The sequence below is a fragment of the Chironomus tepperi genome, unplaced genomic scaffold (assembly GCF_022539635.2).
Source record: "Chironomus tepperi strain 1889 unplaced genomic scaffold, CSIRO-AGI_Ctep_v1 contig_74, whole genome shotgun sequence".
In the NCBI taxonomy this organism is placed as follows: domain Eukaryota; kingdom Metazoa; phylum Arthropoda; class Insecta; order Diptera; family Chironomidae; genus Chironomus; species Chironomus tepperi.
In genome coordinates, this window is record NW_027226196.1 from 405564 (window position 1) to 423115 (window position 17552).

A 17552-nucleotide genomic window follows, 5' to 3' on the forward strand; every position below is an offset into this window, starting at 1 on the left:
TTGTTCCATTGAACAATCGGTCTGTTATAGTTCTAATTGTATCACTTCCACACTGGTTTGGTACACAAACAGCACCTCCAAAACTGGTATCAATATTCTTCCATTTGAGATTCCGTAGACTTGAAGCTAAAAATAGTTGTTTTGTTAACAGAACTGCTGGCTTGAACTCAAATGCAACAAATTGTACAACTTACGTGGATTGACCGGAATCGCATTTGGAGACTGAAATTTGATCATACAATGCTTCCCCACAATGTTTAAGTTATCGTCTCTTGTTGATATGCAACTGTCAAAATCACCAAAGTCGTACGAGTTTCCGTACACAAATTTCTTGTCAAAATTCGAAAATGAAGATCGCACTGGAATTAACATTTAGAAAATTAAGAAGAAGCTGCTGATAAATATTGGAATTCTTACTTCTTTGTATCCATGGATCACCATCGTCAGACAAATTTTTGTAATTCTTAATGAATAAGTCACAAATATCCATTTTTCTTAGCTTACAATAGATCAGCTTCCCGCGAAAATCAAAATGCAACTGATCATATTTCCAACTAAGTTTGTCAGTGAATCTTCATGTCCAAAACTTTATCCCACAATCAATATGCGTTGAATACATTATTAATTCATAATTGGGCACTAACTATATTTGGCACTAATCATTTTAGAAGGAAATTAGACCGAAATATATTTGGAATGTCTTCGAAATTTCACTAGGTCAGTTATTGCTGAAGGTTATTAAACAACTTTTTAAACTAAATCAATAATAGATTGAGTGCAAAAAAACAGGTCAGCAAGACATCAACAAGGAGATTAAGATGAGGAAGTATTGTTGTATTAGACACACGCTTCGTCAAAAGAATGTCAATGCTGGGACAGAACACACAAGTTTGCTATATCTCCCTTGTTTAGAATCCGCAATGGTCAAGACGACCTGAAGCTCCAAAAGCTACATCGCGCAGTACGGAGTTATGCAAGAATGTCAGCTCTACTTGATGATTAGTTCCTATTGATCCACTATGAATCGTATGGTATCAGCTCTACTTAAGGACACATAATTTGTATGAACTAGGTGATAGACTCTGAGTCTAAGTTCCACAAAAGAACATGGTTCCAGTAAGCAAGACAGTAAGTAAAAAGGGTAATTTCAGTCTTGATTAAATTTTATTGATAATATTATAATAAGTCCATTAGATTATATAACAAATTTCAATTATTAGCTTCAAACAATTATGTCTATTTCCTTTATTCATATGCTTTGTCCATATCTCTAACAATATTCCTATCACACCTTTGGTTCAATTTTATTATTGGAAAAATTTAAGTTTAAAAATCTTTTCGTGATGTTTAAAAATGGATTTTCAATCAGGACAAAAAGAATACAAGCTAATATCAGTGACAGTAAGAAGTCTCCGAATGCAGTTATAGTCTGAAAGGCAACATCAAATATTAAATTAAATCATTCATAAAACCAATTAAAAATCTTACAATTGGTATTATATCAAAAGTCATCGGTTGCTTAAGAATCACAGTACTTCCAATTATAACTGCTGGATGTACAATATATAATGATAAACCAACTCGATCAATCACAGACCACAGTAAATTGATCGGAATGTTGGCTGAAAGTTTTGCTATTTCAAATTCTCCATGGATGAAGTTGCAGAAGAAAAGGACACTTGCAGCAAGAAGTGATATCAACAGTCGATCAATTGTAAACAAGAAGATGTTAAATTCAGGCTGTCCAAAAACAAAATTCCATGCAAATATTTTGAAGAACATGGAGGCAATGAAGGCAATGAGGAAGACTTTGAGGGTCTAAAATGTTGAGAAAATACATTAATTAATCATTTTGGATATACAATTCAAAATAAGCTACCCAATTCATTTCAAAGTCCTTGCACTTGTAGAATATGTAGCCAAGAAGTATGCCAATAATCCAAGCGGATGCCAAATAATGTGATTGTAGGTAAAAGCTCGAAAAATGATTATCAGTGATGGCAAAGCTATGGAAATAAAAATATCTAAATTATCAAGTGATTTGCTTAAGGAATTGACATTTCCAGATTAATTTTGAGCTTCATAAGCACATCCATTAGCTCAAGAAGATAAATGCAAGATACTCACAAATCAGCTTGCTTCAAAAAGCTTTCATTTTGAACAGCATATAGAAATATGAATGCTTGAGATGCAGCAAGTAATGCTGGAATTATGAACCAAATTGATTGCTTCCATCTCCATATTGGGTAGATGACTAATGGTGTCAAAATAAAGAAATGGAAGTTCGCACTAAGGAACCAACATTGCGGAGCGCACTGGAATGAAAATATAAATCTATTTATCTGTATTCGTCAACGATATAGTCAATCCAAACAGCATGAATCAGCAGATTTCATTTTTTTGCCGTCAAAATCAGCTATCTTGTCTGCTGTCAATTTATGGAATTCTAGCAACTACATCAGTGTTGTCCAAACACCTTATTGGTAAGCCTCAACCGAAACTGCACGTGGCATAAGATTCATGTCTCGACACTCCGTTTGGACAACACTGAACATCATTGTGCTGCGTGCTGCTCAGACTACTTAAATCTCAAAACCCTCACCATTTCCGCAACACCAGGATGATAATAATTCTGAATGAGCAACATTGCCGTCCACCAATACTTCCTACATCCTTCAGATTGTTGATCAGGAAAATAGTACGGTGCTTGATAAACATGCAAATTATTAATGAAGATGTTCATGTAAATAACAGCAGCTACAACAAACATAGTTCGAGCGTATCGTTCAATCAATAAATTGAAGAAATTGAATGATTTCCTGTAAATGTTGACATTTAATACACAACAATATCAACAGTACTGAATTTCATACTTATCAAGTAAGCTAAGTATCTTCTTAGTAGTAAGGGCGCTGCTGATGACGAAAAATCCCAAAAGTCCAAATGGAAACACTTGAACAAATTTTGTCCAAGGACTTTCCATAAATTTAAGCATCTTTTCAGAGTTACTCAATGGATAATAAGATCGTAGGAAGTACGAGTGAAATGAGACCAATCCAATGTAAAGAACAGTTCGTATTAAGCTTAGATATTGAAGTGATGAACTTTTGACTTCAAAAAGTGACTTCAGATTCAACAAAATTGAGAATGATGAAAGGTATGAGCTGGATATTTCCTTTACACTTCTCGTCTTCCATGTGATTGCAAGTATAAACAGTAAGTACAACAGAATTATAGACCTATAAAAATATTTAATTACTATTCCCTTAATAGAATTTCTAAATTACTTACATTATAATATAATCACTATAATTAAAATTAATTGACTTTTGCACTTGACAGAACTCCTCTTGGTCGTAATCAGTCGATAGACTTAAAGTTGTTCCGTTGAATAATTGATTTGTTATAGTTTCTATTACATCATTGCTGCATACACTTGGGATACAAATTGCGCCTCCAAAACTTTCATCAATATTCTTCCATTTGAGATTGTGAAGGCTTAAAGCTGTAAAATATTAAATATGCATATTTTATAGGTATTGCCATAAATCTTTAACTAATTTCATTCTCACTTGGAGGAACTGATATGACGTCATCAGAACGATACTTGATCATGCAGTATTTTCCAGTAACGCTTGATTGCTGATCGATCTTTGTGGCTAAACAGCTATCAAAATCACCAAAGTCGTAGGAATTTCCATAAATTAATTTTTTGTTGAAATTAGAAAATGATGATTGCACTAAAATTAAATATAGTAATTAGGTATTTTACAAGTATTTTATAACAATTAGGTATGAATCATGCGTGTTTTTAAGAATGTGAAGAATCTTCAAATTGATAGATTAAAAGCCTTCATTTAAATCAGTATTGTCCAAACTTTCTAGTCTTGGATATCGCACCCGGCATACCGTTCATGACATTCACAAAGGATTTTGGTGGTATACAGTTAAGAAAACACCGATTCCAACAAATAGGTGTAAAACTAACTTAAGATTAATTTGTTGGCACTGAATTAACGAACATTGTCATAAAAATTGCTGGAAATTCCCTAATTTTTATAGCTAGCATTGACATTTTTTGACATTTTTTTTAAAATGACAAACAATTATGATTTTAACAGAGACAAACTTTATATTGTGATTTTTATTCTTTTTAGTAAGAGGACATTCATTTATTACGTAACACTTTTTGACAGTCCTGAACTACATTCACTTCCCCTCCTTTGCAACAAAATTTTGATGAATTATTGTTTTAATTTTTCAAGCAACATCAAAATTCCTTCTTTATTAATAACGAAGGAGGTTTCCGGTGATACGATATGGAACTACACGAATCCAAAAACCGAAGCATTCCTATCCCGATTCGCACTACGTAATAAATGAACGACTCCCAAAAATAGGTTCTTGAAGATGAATTTTGAAAAAAAAAATCGAAACTTTTAAACTTCCGATCCCAAACAGTAAACAAACATGATCACATGGCCATCATATGCGCGTGCTACTGTAAATCAAAAGTCGCAGTATTACAATTCAAAGATTAACATTTAATAAAATTTCAAGTCATGATTGGGGTGACCATCGTTGTTATTATTTTGAAAGAATCAAGATACACAATTTTAAAATAACCAATTTTAAATTTTAAATTTTGCAAATCAAAAATAGAATTTTTGAAATTTTGACTAATTAAGCTTAACAGACTTATTAGTTTCTTCACTAATTAGCACTACAATTATAGCACAATAACACTTAAAAGAAAGGAGATGGACACACTAAGCATGCCATTAATCTATTTTTTCTTCTCCTCTGCACACGCTCTTTTGTCTCTTAATTACTTATTTTCATCCATTTTGGGGCTTCCCTCGATGTATTCTTAAAATTCCGAACATAATACTCGCAAATATCCATTCTGCTTATTAACAATTTTTTTAAACTTCTTAAATTTTCACTATTTATGGATTTTGTTTATTTTTATTAAAAAGTCACTTCAAGTTCATTGCTTCTTCACATAAATAAATTAAATCGATTATTCGGGTTGATGCAGAACAAAAAATAATTAATCCTTTTTATTTCTCTTTCACAACTGAAACTTCAAGAACTTTGAGTCAAGCTATCAGTCCACACGTCTTTTCTCTTAGAACTCAACAAAACTAATAATTTTTTTTTGCTCATTGCATCTTAATTTTATATCTATTGAGATTGTTTGACTCATTTAACAGTTCTACTGTATATCTACTGTTGTATTTGATTGAGATGATTTCTCACATGCGAGTGTTTTTGTTTTTAAAACGCACATACTTAGACATAGTTATTAAGGAAGTGCCTTTTTGTGTTATTCCCTGAAATGTGCTTTGATTGACACACCCGAGCGATGTAAATGAAGAAGGGTATATGGCCACATGGCTGACATATTAAGATGTCAATAAAAGTGTTTAGTGCCAATAAAAGAGCATGAACGCAGACTTAAATGCTCCATGGCGGAGCTTTCTTCATATGTACTGCTCGGGACAGAACTTAGATGACAAAATGTTAGAAAATTATTTATTGAGCAATTTTTGTTGACACTGGGAAAGAACCGGTTAGATGATACTATTGTTATTTTAAGGGTGTTAGTTCCTTTTGCCTAAAGCACTTTAGCTATATACTATAGTTCTTTTTAGTTTAATAGGAATCAAATAAAAAGTGTTAAACTAACAATTTCGCATTTGTATGAATGAATTTATTATCCCTCACGGGTAGTTATACTTAAAATGTACATAAAGTTAAAGTAAATAATAAAAACACAAAGAATACTCATAAAAAAAGCAAATTAAAATTATGCAAAATTAAAAAAAAATAAAACAAAATAATTATAAATTCAGCAAATTAGATTAGGAACCGTAATAATAAAAATTATGAATATAATGTACGTACGCGCACATCAATATTTGAAAATCTAGCAGTAAAGTGAATAACTATCTAATAAAATTTAAAATTTGGCTTCATTTCATGGAAATAAATTATTTATGTTCAATTAATTGCCCCTCAAAAAAATTTGTTCCTAGAAATAAGTATTTAATTAAATTTTGAATACTTAGTTCTAGCGAAAGTTGATTGTAGGTCATCGGACTACTGGGGTAAGCCACTCCAATTATAGCTAGGGCAATTGTTGCTGATTTGGTGTATAAATCCTGAAATTTGAAAGATCCTGGATAATAAGACATGGAAATGGTCGAAAATCGGGCCGAAGCAAACTTTACTTTCACCTTAGATCATATCCAATAAAATCCGGTATCAGGTAAGACTTAAATCGGTTTGACATCTAACTTGACAATCTAATTTACCAAAATATAAACAAGAAAACTATCACTTAATATAAAATCACCAAAAGACATGACAAACACTCATAAGTGGAGTGAAGCAATAAACTTACTCAAATCGAAGATGAATCTGTTCTAATATTGATCTTATAATTATTCTGTGGGAAAATAATATTCTGAGTAATTCAATTTTAGAATGGAAATTCCCATAAAAGTTGATCTATTGGAATTATATGACAGATGCTGACAGATGATGTGTAAAACGTGTAATTGTAGATAATAAACTAATTAATAAGCGCGGCAAACATGCCTAATAGTTATTATTAATAATATTGCGTAATTTTATCAGATGTAAAATTAAGGGAATATTTTGTTTACAAGATCGATGAACTCTTAGCCAAACATTGAATGTTCCATATGCTGACCTTGTTTACCATTATGACAAAAGAATTTGTCTGGAGCAGGAAATAAAATAGAATTTAATTAATGCGAAAGATCAAACGAAAATCAAAACATTTGACAAATAATCGATCGAAGTAGGCCGGTCGCCGAAGACACCTGCCACTCGCCGATGTCTGTCGATGGTAGTTGATTAGGCAAGTTTATGCCGACTGTCTTCGGCCAGCATTGTCAACTCAGACAGAATATTACAAAATCACATCATAAAATTGATTCAAATCTCATTTCATAGAAATTAGATTTTGAGTCTTCCAGAAAGAACTTAATGATAGAGAGCAGATCGTTAATCGGTTTATAAAAATTACCTAGCTAATATTACAATTACGTAATGAAATTACAACTTTCTCAGACAATATAAAAGACGTTCTAAACTATGGAATATTTACTGAATTAAAATTACAATTTATCGTGTAAACAGTTTAATTATCTGTGATATTCGCAGTTGCTTCTACATATTAACAAAACGAATGTAAATTTTATTACAAATTAAACAAATAATTATCTTTTTCTCATATTGTCATGATTTGATGTGAGATTAAAATTTTAACAATAAATTGTGCTGTCGATCATGGAATTTAGTGATGATTGTAAACAGCAGTTAACAGGTTGACTGAATTTTACATCATAGGCATAATAAGCATATCATCAATCTAAAAGAAATTAGTCAAATTAAATTGTAATAAGCATTAAGTGAAAATTGTGTACGAACCCTGACACGATCCGGTGTGTTAAGCACATACTTAACAGCTTCTGTAACATCTTCAACCTTTAACTTTGGCAGCATTGCAACAAGTTGTTGATTAAATCCAGACAGAATTTCAGTTTCAACCATTCCTGGTGAAATTGAAGTAATTTTGATTGGAAGCTTTAGATAACTTAATTCCTGTCTTAGTGACTGTGCTAATGCCAAAAGTGCATGCTTAGATGCTGGATATAATCCAAATGGTGGTCTCATATTTGGTGGAATGTCTGGAATTCGATGACCTAACATGCTGTTCATAATAATCACATGACCCTTGCCAGACGTTACTTTCATAAGATTCACAGCTTCCTTTAGACATACACAAGACGCAATAACATTGACTTCAAATAGCTTACGAATATTTTCCGGATCATCTTCAGTTATAAAGCTTGTCATGAGAATGCCGGCATTATTTATAAATACATCAAGTCGCTCATATTCTCTTCTTATCTGTAACAAGTAAGGCATAAGAATGTGTTGGAAATGAAATTGATATGAAGTCTTACAAATGCAAATGCCTCTAAAATTTCATTCTGATTCTCAACATCGCATTTAATGCCGACGATTTTGCCAGTAGTCTCATCTGTTAATCTGGTTGATGATTTTACAAATTTATTAAATTATTTACAATACCTGATCGGCACTAGATTTTTCATAGCAGTCAAATGGCAGCCAAATGAAATTCAATCCCAACCTAATATGAAAATTGTCAACTTGACGCTACATAGCAGCCAATTGGCTGCCATGAATAATTTGTGCCGACCGGGAATAATTCAAACAAATTCCAAACCTTTCATTTAATTCCGTAATTTTGTCAACACGCCTTGCTAATCCAATGACAATAGAGCCATTCTTCGCCAATTCTACACATATATCAGCTCCAATGCCGGATGAAGCACCAGTGACACAACTAAAAATAATAATTTTTCATCTTTTAATCCGACAAATGTCAGAACACAATTTACATACACAATCTTTCCTTCCATGACGCTGCGAGATGACTGAATTGATTCCGAATAAATAACAAAAGCAAACTGAAATGAAAATTGATGCATGTAGTACTTTTTATATCGAGAAATTTAATATGTTGTGAAATAAGAGTAATAATGATCTTTTGTTGTAAATGTAACAAGAATCAAGTCAAGTGGAAGCCAATCGTATTGCTCGACTAATTTAAATCATCTACTCGACGTCACTGGGTGCATTCATACCGATTTAGACAAACTAAGAGAATATAAAGAACTTGCTGGGCGTACAGATCAATTGTGACCCATGTTTTTCTTCAGATGACTCCAAAAGCTGGTCCTTTTGCTGGCGTCGTCTGACAAATTTCAACACTAAGTGCTGTCTCTATTGATAGCTTCTTTCCAAGAGTTTTTTGGTCGTCCAACAGATAAAGACGTGTTTAAAGCAAAATCCATACTGACTATCTCAATCCCAACTCTGTACTTCACATTCAAGCGAATTGATAAAAGGGGTTAAGTTTCCTTTTTGTAAGATTTATGCAAATTGAATGGAATAAAAGTCAATATAGATATTTAAACAATTTGTGGGAATGAATTAATTAGATTATATCAATTGATCTCTGAGGTTAATTCTACTTTGTCGTTTGATTGCTTACTATTTTGCAGTTTACAACCAAGTGAATTTGAGTTTTTATGAATTAAATCTTTGTTTGTAAGAATTTTGCTTGTGTGAATATTGTAATCGCTTCTGCAGCTTGTAAATGTAGTATCTAAGAAGGAAGAATTAGATGAATTGTGATCTTTATTGTTTGAAATTAGTAAACAAAATTAACTTAAAAATTGAGGGGACTAACAACCTTAAAAGGGAGAAATCAACCACTTGAAGTTGCATTCATAATTTGAAAACAAAATAACCGTTGACATATTCTTAACAATGAATCTTTATTGGTATAAATTTATTCATCATCACTGATCTATGTCAACAAATAATTTGAAACACACTCTTTCAAAATCAAATGTTTAATCATTAATCTTCTTTATTTCTTTAAAAATATTATAGAAACTTCAAAATATTCATTTTTATCCTTAATTATAATTCAAATTTAATTCCTGAAATAAATCTTAATTCAATGGAAAGTCATCGCTGGGCACGTTTTCAACCTTAGCATTTGATACAGGTTTTCCTTCAATTTTAGCCAAAATCCTTTTAGTAAATTGAATAAGTGGTTCTTCTATGATCAAATATAAGACCATTGCAAATACTATAGATGATATTATATCTCCAATAAAGTCGAGGAACTGAAAATTGAGAAAATATGTCAGAAATTTAGATTCAACAGAGCTTAAATCACTTACAATTGGAAATGCATCATAAGAAATAGGCTGCTTCCTAGTGAACATTGCATTGTATATAATTGGCAGTTGAATAAGATATAAAGACAATCCAATACGATCAATAATAATCCACAACAAATTAACAGGTGTTGATTTTTGCATTTCCTTTAACGTATCATCAATGTGCATGTAATTACACAGGAACATGATGCTTCCAATAAAAAGTGATATTATAAGTCGGAAGAATGTGAAGAGATAAGTGTTGAACTTTGGCGGTCCAAAAATGACATTCAGAACCATGAGTTGAATGATCACATAGTAAATGAAAGCTTGAAGTATTATTTTTACTGGCTAAAATGGAAACGATTATTAAAAATATTTGAATTGTGTGTTGTACTGAAAACTTGCCCTGCTTATGTTTATTTTCTTGTACCTATGGAATGTTACTCCTAATGCCATTCCAACTATCCATGATGATGCATGATAATGTGTTTGAGAATAAAAATTCGTAAAATTTTTATTCGATATTGAGTAGCTGTGAAATGATATTGTAAGATTATTGAGATTATTTTCATACTAAATACGAGTCGATATCGAGCTGTTCTGCTTGATAATTATCCAATTAGGGCGACTAGGTTAATTGATCAAAAACCCGGCTCCAAGCCGATGGACCTCTGATATGTATTTGGTATGAATTCGATGACATGCCAGAGTCAAACCAGCCTGATGCCGGACTTAGGATCGAGTAATATTGTCGACTTTGAGCTATACTTACAAATTAATATGCTGCAAATGAGCTTGATTATCCACAACATAGAAATAGTTGATTACTTGTGCACCGACAAGTAGTGTTGGAAGAATGAACCAGGCAGATTTTTTCCACTTAAAAATCGGATAAATGATGAGAGGAGTAAGCACGAAAAAGTGGAAATTTACACACAAGAACCAGGAATGTGGCAGGCACTGTCAGAATAAATTAAAATTAGTAAATTTGTAATTAAAATTTAAAAAAAATGGTCCAGCCAAGAAACGCATGGTGACATTTCCAGCGTCATAAATCTGCATGCCTACAGCTTTGGACAATACGTTACAGTTCGTCCAACGCTGCAAGCCTGCAGTTCTTGACCGAACTCTATAACAATTACAACTTACCAAATTCTCTTCCTCATAATCATAATAGTTCACAATTAACAGCAATGTTCTCCACCAATACTTCTTACATCCGTTAGTCGTTTGATCTGGTAAATAGAACGGTGCTTGATACAGCCTTAGATGATCGAAGAATAGTGAAAACAGCATCACAAACAAAAGTACAAACATAGTTCGTGCATATCTTTCGATCAACATCGTGAGGAAGTTGAATGATTTTCTGCGAATGTGAAGGAAGTTTAAGCTTAAAATAGTAAATTCCTTAATTATTTTCATACCTTTCCAACAATACAAGAACCTTCTTTGCAGTTAATGCACTGCTGATTATGAAAAATCCCAGCAATCCATGTGGCAATACCGATATCAAAGTCGTAAGCGGACTATCGAGGAAATTCAACATCTTTTCCGAGTTCTGCAATGGATAGTAAGCACGAAGGAAGTACGAATGGAAGAAAATCATTCCAGTATAAAGACAAGTTTGAATAAGGCTGAAGTACTGGAAAGATGCATTAAATGACGAAATTTTCACTTCAAAAAGTTTGTCGAGATTTTTTCTGACTGAGAATGCAGACAGAAAGCCATTGGATTTCTCATCATTTCTACTGGTTTTTAGAGTGCACATAGTAAGGAAGAGCAGGTAGAGTAGGAATATAAATCTGCAAAATATTGATTATTAAGACTTGACTGTCCACAAGCTTGTCTATAATCACTCACATAACTAAATAGTCACTAAACTCAAGTGGAAATTCTTTTTGGACTTGACAGAACTTTTCCTGCTCATAATCAACTGAGAGCTTCTGATTAGTTCCATTAAATAGTTGATTTGCTAGCGATGGAATGATGTCGTTGCTGCAAACATTTGGAATGCAAATAGCACCGCCAAAACTTTCTTCTGGTTTTGTCCATTCGTGGCTATAAGGGCTTCGATCTTTAAAGAAATTATTGATTAATTTTTAGCCATAAAGCTACTTAAATGTTTCATCTCACATGGTGGAACTGGAATTACGTCATCAGATGTGTATTTTATAAGACAATACTTTCCAACAGCATTTGAGCTATTGATTTTTGTCTCTAAACAGCTGTCAAAATCACCAAAGTCAAAAGAGTTTCCATGAGTCAATATTTTGTTGAAGTTTGAAAACGATGAACGCACTAGAGTAGAATATTAATGATAAGATTTATAAGTTGAATTTTTCTAATTCAGCTAATTTGGTCTAATTAACGAATTCTAGTTGAATAGCTCTTGTTTTGCATTATTTTTGAGAATAAGCTATCAAAAATTGAAAACCAAACATGGTCAGGTAACGATTTATCCGGTGATGTTACGGTACCGGGTGGCACATTTCGGTATATGTATATCACTGGGACGGTGCAGTAATACACTTGGTATGGAAAAGTGGCATATCTGCACCCTATCATTGTTACACCATTGATAAACCGGTGCATTATTGGTACAGTGTAACAATGGTGTATTACTGAACCGTCCCAGTGGTATACCGCGCTGTGTTTTGTCAAACCGTATTACTACCGGAGAAATCGATCTCAGATATAAGCCCAAATATTAATTTCTATCAGTTTAATATAAATATACCAGTTATAGGGTTCATAACATTTTGTTTTATTGATTCGATGCTGTTACAGCAACCGATCGAAGCATCTTTAACATTTCCACTTGACGCACAGATATTTGTTGATATCTGTAGGCCCTTACGTTGTCGTAAACAACCGATATTAATTAAATTTGCATAACTTGAATCAAAACCCTTCATGGTTATGTAATGCCCTTTAGTGTTACAAAATTCAAAAGAATCAAGTATTTTTAGATTTAACATTACTTTTTTGCATCCATGGAGCTGTTCCTGTTGATAAATTTTGGAAATTTTCCACGAAATATTCACAAATATCCATATTTGGGGATATTTAAATTGTTTTGGCACTTTAGGATTGACTATTTCCTTATTTTTTTGCACAACTGTTATCCTAATTCCCGAAATTATTCAAATTTTACAAATTTTTCTGATTAAGAACACATTGCTGTACATCTAGTTAAACTTCATGCACTGAAAATGCCAATTTATTGTCACAAAAGGTTGAAAAAGAAGATGCCAATACGTGTGATCACTGAAAACTCAAGAAAACTAATGAAATATCAAGTTTTGATCAAGTTTAATATTTTTTATATGTTTTAAGCTATTGATGGACCTAAAAGAAAAACTGAGAGTGAGCGTGAATCAAGAAATCTCTTAATTTTTGTGCATATTGATATTTATAGATTTATGTTTGACAAGGACGATGATACTCAACAGATTCGAATAGAATTTTCCAAAAATCATAAATTTAAATCAACTAGCACCTGATATCCGGAGCGATACAAATGAAGAAGGCCCCAACACGAAGTGCTCCTTTATTAGCAAGCTATTAATTATTAGAAGTTAAAGCTTCTTTATTAGCAAGAAGGCATATTTTCGATCCTTAAATACTAAGTTTCTTCGGATTCTTTTTCAATTGTGTCGCTCAAGAAGCCCTAGTGGACCCTTAAAGGATCCATAACGGAGTCATCTTCATTTGTGACGCTCGAGATCGAATATTCTGTTTTGCGACAAAAAACAATGAATTTTATTCAAACTTGATACAACAACCTACGAGTCTATAAATAAATCATAACTTTATAACCGTGCGTGACATGTTCGTCACTAAAATACCGGTTTCTGAACTAAATCTCTCAAATGTAAGAAACATTCAATTCAAACACCAAAAATTTTACATAAAAAATATTCAGACATAAATAAAATTATGCAAATGATGATCATCTTCTTAACAAGTCGTCACTGGAATCCCCATTGTATCCACAAAAAGTTATTGTCGTTGGTCATGAATGAACTTCATTTTATAAATCATATGATTCAAGTTTAATGTTTCCTTGAAAGGTTATTGATTCTTATTTTTAACATATTCAATAATTGATACGGAATCAAATCATACAACATGTGGTATTGTCATTAGTCTAAAATAGGGCAATAAATATGTATTAATTATCGTTTGTTCCATTTTCACCTTGACTTACCTGATTTAAATTCATTAAAAATTCCAAGCATATTTATAACATGATGATAAACCAGCTGGTTCCATCTATCGACTAAACCATACATCAACATTTACATTCAAATCTAAAAAGTTCGTTGAACAAGTTCCAAAATAATCGCTTAAAAGTCATCAAATCCTTAATTTATTCATGCAATTTACTAGCAATTACAAATTAATTGAATAGATAAGAACGTTTTATGGTGCTTATAAATGGACATGACGTTACAACATTTTATTCTAAAAATATTCAACCAACAATAAACAATTTATTTGCAGATTTTGATTATCGTACTTATGATGATAACGTAAAAGTACCCACATAATTGTTTTGAGTCAACCACCACAAAAATCTTTAGACAAATTTGTGTTTGTTGTACTTATCAAGTGTTTTGAAAGATCTCATGTTGCACAATAGTGGATGTATGAGTTTATGGTTTAACACAATCAAAATTCTCTCATTCCACACACATTTAAGTGACAAGTTCATTTTAATATTTTAAAAAAATTTATTCAGTCTCTTTTTGTCATTCATTCTGGTCAGCTTTCGCTCAATTCCTCTAAAAAATGGCTACAATAATTAAGAAAATCATCACAACCGCAAAGGCACCACTTCCAGTCGGTCCATATAGCCAAGCTGTTGTTGTCGATCGTACAGTCTACTTGTCTGGTGCATTAGGAACTGATCCAGTAACTGGCAAATTAGTTGAAGGCGGTGCAATCCCAGAAGCAGCAAAAGCACTTGAAAATATCATTGTCCTCTTAGCTGCTGCTGGATCAAAGATTGACAATGTCATTAAGTGTACTGTTTTATTGAATGATATGGCTGATTTTGCCGGTGTCAATACGGAATATAAGAAAGGTGAATATAGGAAGGGGTTATTTGTAAATGCCGTTTTTAATGAAGTTGGAGGTTTCAAACCTGTGAATGTGGTTGAGGTACACAGTACTCATATCCTAAAGCCCAGAATCACCTCTGACTTGAATGATTGACGTCATACTCGAATAGCTCTCAAATTTAATCGAATCCATAACATTAATGATTAAATTTCCATTAAATATTGCAGTATTCACAAAAGACCTTCCAGCCAGAACCTGTGTACAAGTCGGAAAGCTACCACTCGGTGCCAATGTAGAAATTGAAGTGATTGCTGTTGTTGGTGACTGTACAGTTGAACATGTAAATGTTGACTAATTAAGTGATCGATCCAAATTATGAACTTCCTATGCATTTCCACTCAATTTCTCATAAACGTAAATTAGAATCATCCAAATGTTAAAATTGACTGCGACTGACTGAGAGCATTTAATTTATTCAAATAATTTACAAGCCATTACTAAGTAATTGAATTGATAAAAGACGTTTGATGATGCTAATAAAGAACTATTTTGTCATAAAATTGTGTACCAAAATAATCGATTAACAATAATCAATTTATTTGCAGCTTCTGATTATCGTACTTATGATGATAACGCAAAAGTCGTCCAAATATTTATTTTGAGTCAACCAATACAATAATATACAGACGTATTCGTGTTTGTCGTACTTATCAAGTGTTTTAAAAGATCTCATGTTACATAATGAAGCATGTGTGGGTTTATGACCCAAACACAATCAAAATTCTCTCATTCCACACACATTTATTTGAGACATTTTTAAGCTTAATTAGTCTTTTGTTGTCATTCATACCGGTCTATTATCTCTCAATATTCTCCAATTAAATGGCTCACACAACCAAGAAAATCATCACAACACCAAAGGCACCACTTCCAGTCGGCCCACTTAGTCAAGCTATTATTGTGGACCGTACTATCTACTTGTCTGGTGCATTAGGAGTTGATCGAACAACTGGTAACTTAGTTGCAGGTGGTGCAATTCCAGAGACAGCAAAAGCACTTGAGAATATTGCTGTAATTTTACAAGCTGCTGGATCAAAGATTGATAATGTCGTTAAATGTACTGTCTTGTTGAATGATATGGCTGATTTTGATGGTGTCAATCAGGAATATAAGAAAGGTAGGATATGCTAGGGAATTCTAAGTCTAGGGATGAGGGTGAGTCACAAAATGGTCATATCCAAAAGTCCAAGATCTCCTCAGACTCGAATATTAGACGTCATACTTGAATAATTTTCAAAAATTACCAAAATCCATATCCAATAATCCATAACTTTCATTCAAAATTTACAGTTTTTACGAAAAACTATCCAGCCAGAACATGTGTACAAGTCGGAAAATTACCACGTGGTGCCAATGTCGAAATCGAAGTGATTGCAATTGTCGGTGACTGTATAGTTGAACATGTCAATGTTGATCGATCCAAACTATGAATTTCCTACGCATTTCCTTTGTACATACGTAACTAAGAGTCATCAATAAATTATTGAACAGAAGTAATCTACTTCTCGATATATGTGACATGTAAATGTTTTCATAATTGATTATGGATGAATGAGAGATAAATATGAATTACAAATAAATTATATTTTGAATACTTTAGATTATTTTTTATTGCATAACATTTATTGGTTGATTTATTAGAGTTGAGATATTGATTTTGTTATTTTTAGAGTTGGAAGACTTGAATGTACTATCAATTCTACACTTGTAGATTGGAGAGATTATCATTCTAGTAAGTAGTAAGGAGGTTTATTGTGTACTGCTTACTACTTCATTCTGATTGAATTTTGGAACTATTTCAAATGTTAAATGTAAGGATGGAATCAGAATAAAAACCCAAAATCCAATCCACAGCTCAAAGTAGACTCGGATTTTGTATGAAAAAGTCGACTAAAGTCAACTCGAGTCCATACAGAGTTCGACTTCGAGTTCTGATCTAAACAAACTCTAAAAAATCCTTACTTACTGCTGACCGTACAGATCATCTGTTGCTTCTCTCAGTTGGCGTCTTAAACTGGTTCTAGCCCTGGCTGCCCTTTGGCAATTATCAATATCAAATGTTTAATTGTTTTTATTCCTAACAGACAAAGAAACTGGTTTTAGGTTCCGAAAAGGTCTTACTGTATCACGACTCTTAGCCTGCATCAATAGGTCAGGCTCATATCAATAGATCAATCCCTCTAAATATTCTTTGACCGCCCTCGTGCTCCGTTACCATCTGCAATCCAATTTGCGAATCCACCCTCAAGAAAAACAATTTAACTTCAATCGATTAAGTTCAAATGATAATCAAAACTCTTTAAATATTATGACCTTAATTCCTTCTTATTTTTTCAATTTTTATTGCGTGCAAAAACGATTTTTTCTGTTAATTTGTAATGAATCAATCAAAGAAATTCGATTTATATTCGATATTATACACCCCTATGCCTCTCTATATTTACAACCTGAAATAGAATAGACTAATTTCTTTCCTGTACGTGATCACAAAACAACGGCCATTCTTATCATGATAAAAAAAGAAGGGAAAAATATGAATAAAAACAGTCAGTCCTATTGGGGACATGAAAATCATGGTAATTATGTGAAAATAATAATTTAGCATTGCAACACTAGTTCATTGGC

The 17552-nt window shown here is 32.5% G+C and overlaps 4 protein-coding genes and 1 long non-coding RNA gene across 6 annotated transcripts; 3 read left to right on the forward strand and 2 right to left on the reverse strand.

The window, feature by feature from the left end:
* Positions 1-1145: 1145 nt before the first annotated feature.
* LOC139085595 (O-acyltransferase like protein-like) lies at positions 1146-5320 on the reverse strand. Its single transcript, XM_070633681.1, has 9 exons — positions 4833-5320; positions 3573-3740; positions 3292-3505; positions 2874-3239; positions 2603-2819; positions 2128-2315; positions 1880-2006; positions 1489-1818; positions 1146-1429 (listed from the first exon to the last, which is right to left on the reverse strand). The coding sequence occupies exons 1-9, from the start codon at positions 4903-4905 to the stop codon at positions 1286-1288; spliced, it is 1827 nt and encodes a 608-aa protein (XP_070489782.1). The 5' UTR covers positions 4906-5320; the 3' UTR covers positions 1146-1285.
* Positions 5321-5874: 554 nt separating this feature from the next.
* Positions 5875-12696, forward strand: LOC139085597 (uncharacterized). Of its 2 annotated transcripts, none has more exons than XR_011543936.1 (3): positions 5875-5902; positions 6087-11199; positions 11256-12696. It is a non-coding gene; the product is annotated as an uncharacterized lncRNA (long non-coding RNA). The 2 variants fall into 2 exon arrangements; XR_011543935.1 differs by lacking the exon at positions 5875-5902 and having other exon boundaries at positions 5945-11199; positions 11256-11583; positions 11712-12696.
* Positions 7254-8513, reverse strand: LOC139085596 (farnesol dehydrogenase-like). Its single transcript, XM_070633683.1, has 5 exons — positions 8467-8513; positions 8288-8407; positions 8004-8088; positions 7465-7947; positions 7254-7405 (listed from the first exon to the last, which is right to left on the reverse strand). Exons 1-5 carry the CDS (start codon positions 8481-8483, stop codon positions 7373-7375), a joined length of 738 nt encoding a protein of 245 aa, XP_070489784.1. The 5' UTR covers positions 8484-8513; the 3' UTR covers positions 7254-7372.
* A 1839-nt stretch (positions 12697-14535) lies between the features above and the next one.
* Positions 14536-15427, forward strand: LOC139101086 (2-iminobutanoate/2-iminopropanoate deaminase-like). The gene is made up of 2 exons (XM_070653958.1): positions 14536-14889; positions 15095-15427. Exons 1-2 carry the CDS (start codon positions 14595-14597, stop codon positions 15220-15222), a joined length of 423 nt encoding a protein of 140 aa, XP_070510059.1. The 5' UTR covers positions 14536-14594; the 3' UTR covers positions 15223-15427.
* A 113-nt stretch (positions 15428-15540) lies between these two features.
* On the forward strand, positions 15541-16526 carry LOC139101085 (2-iminobutanoate/2-iminopropanoate deaminase-like). Its single transcript, XM_070653957.1, has 2 exons — positions 15541-16044; positions 16218-16526. The coding sequence occupies exons 1-2, from the start codon at positions 15750-15752 to the stop codon at positions 16355-16357; spliced, it is 435 nt and encodes a 144-aa protein (XP_070510058.1). The 5' UTR covers positions 15541-15749; the 3' UTR covers positions 16358-16526.
* The last annotated feature ends 1026 nt before the right edge of the window (positions 16527-17552 follow it).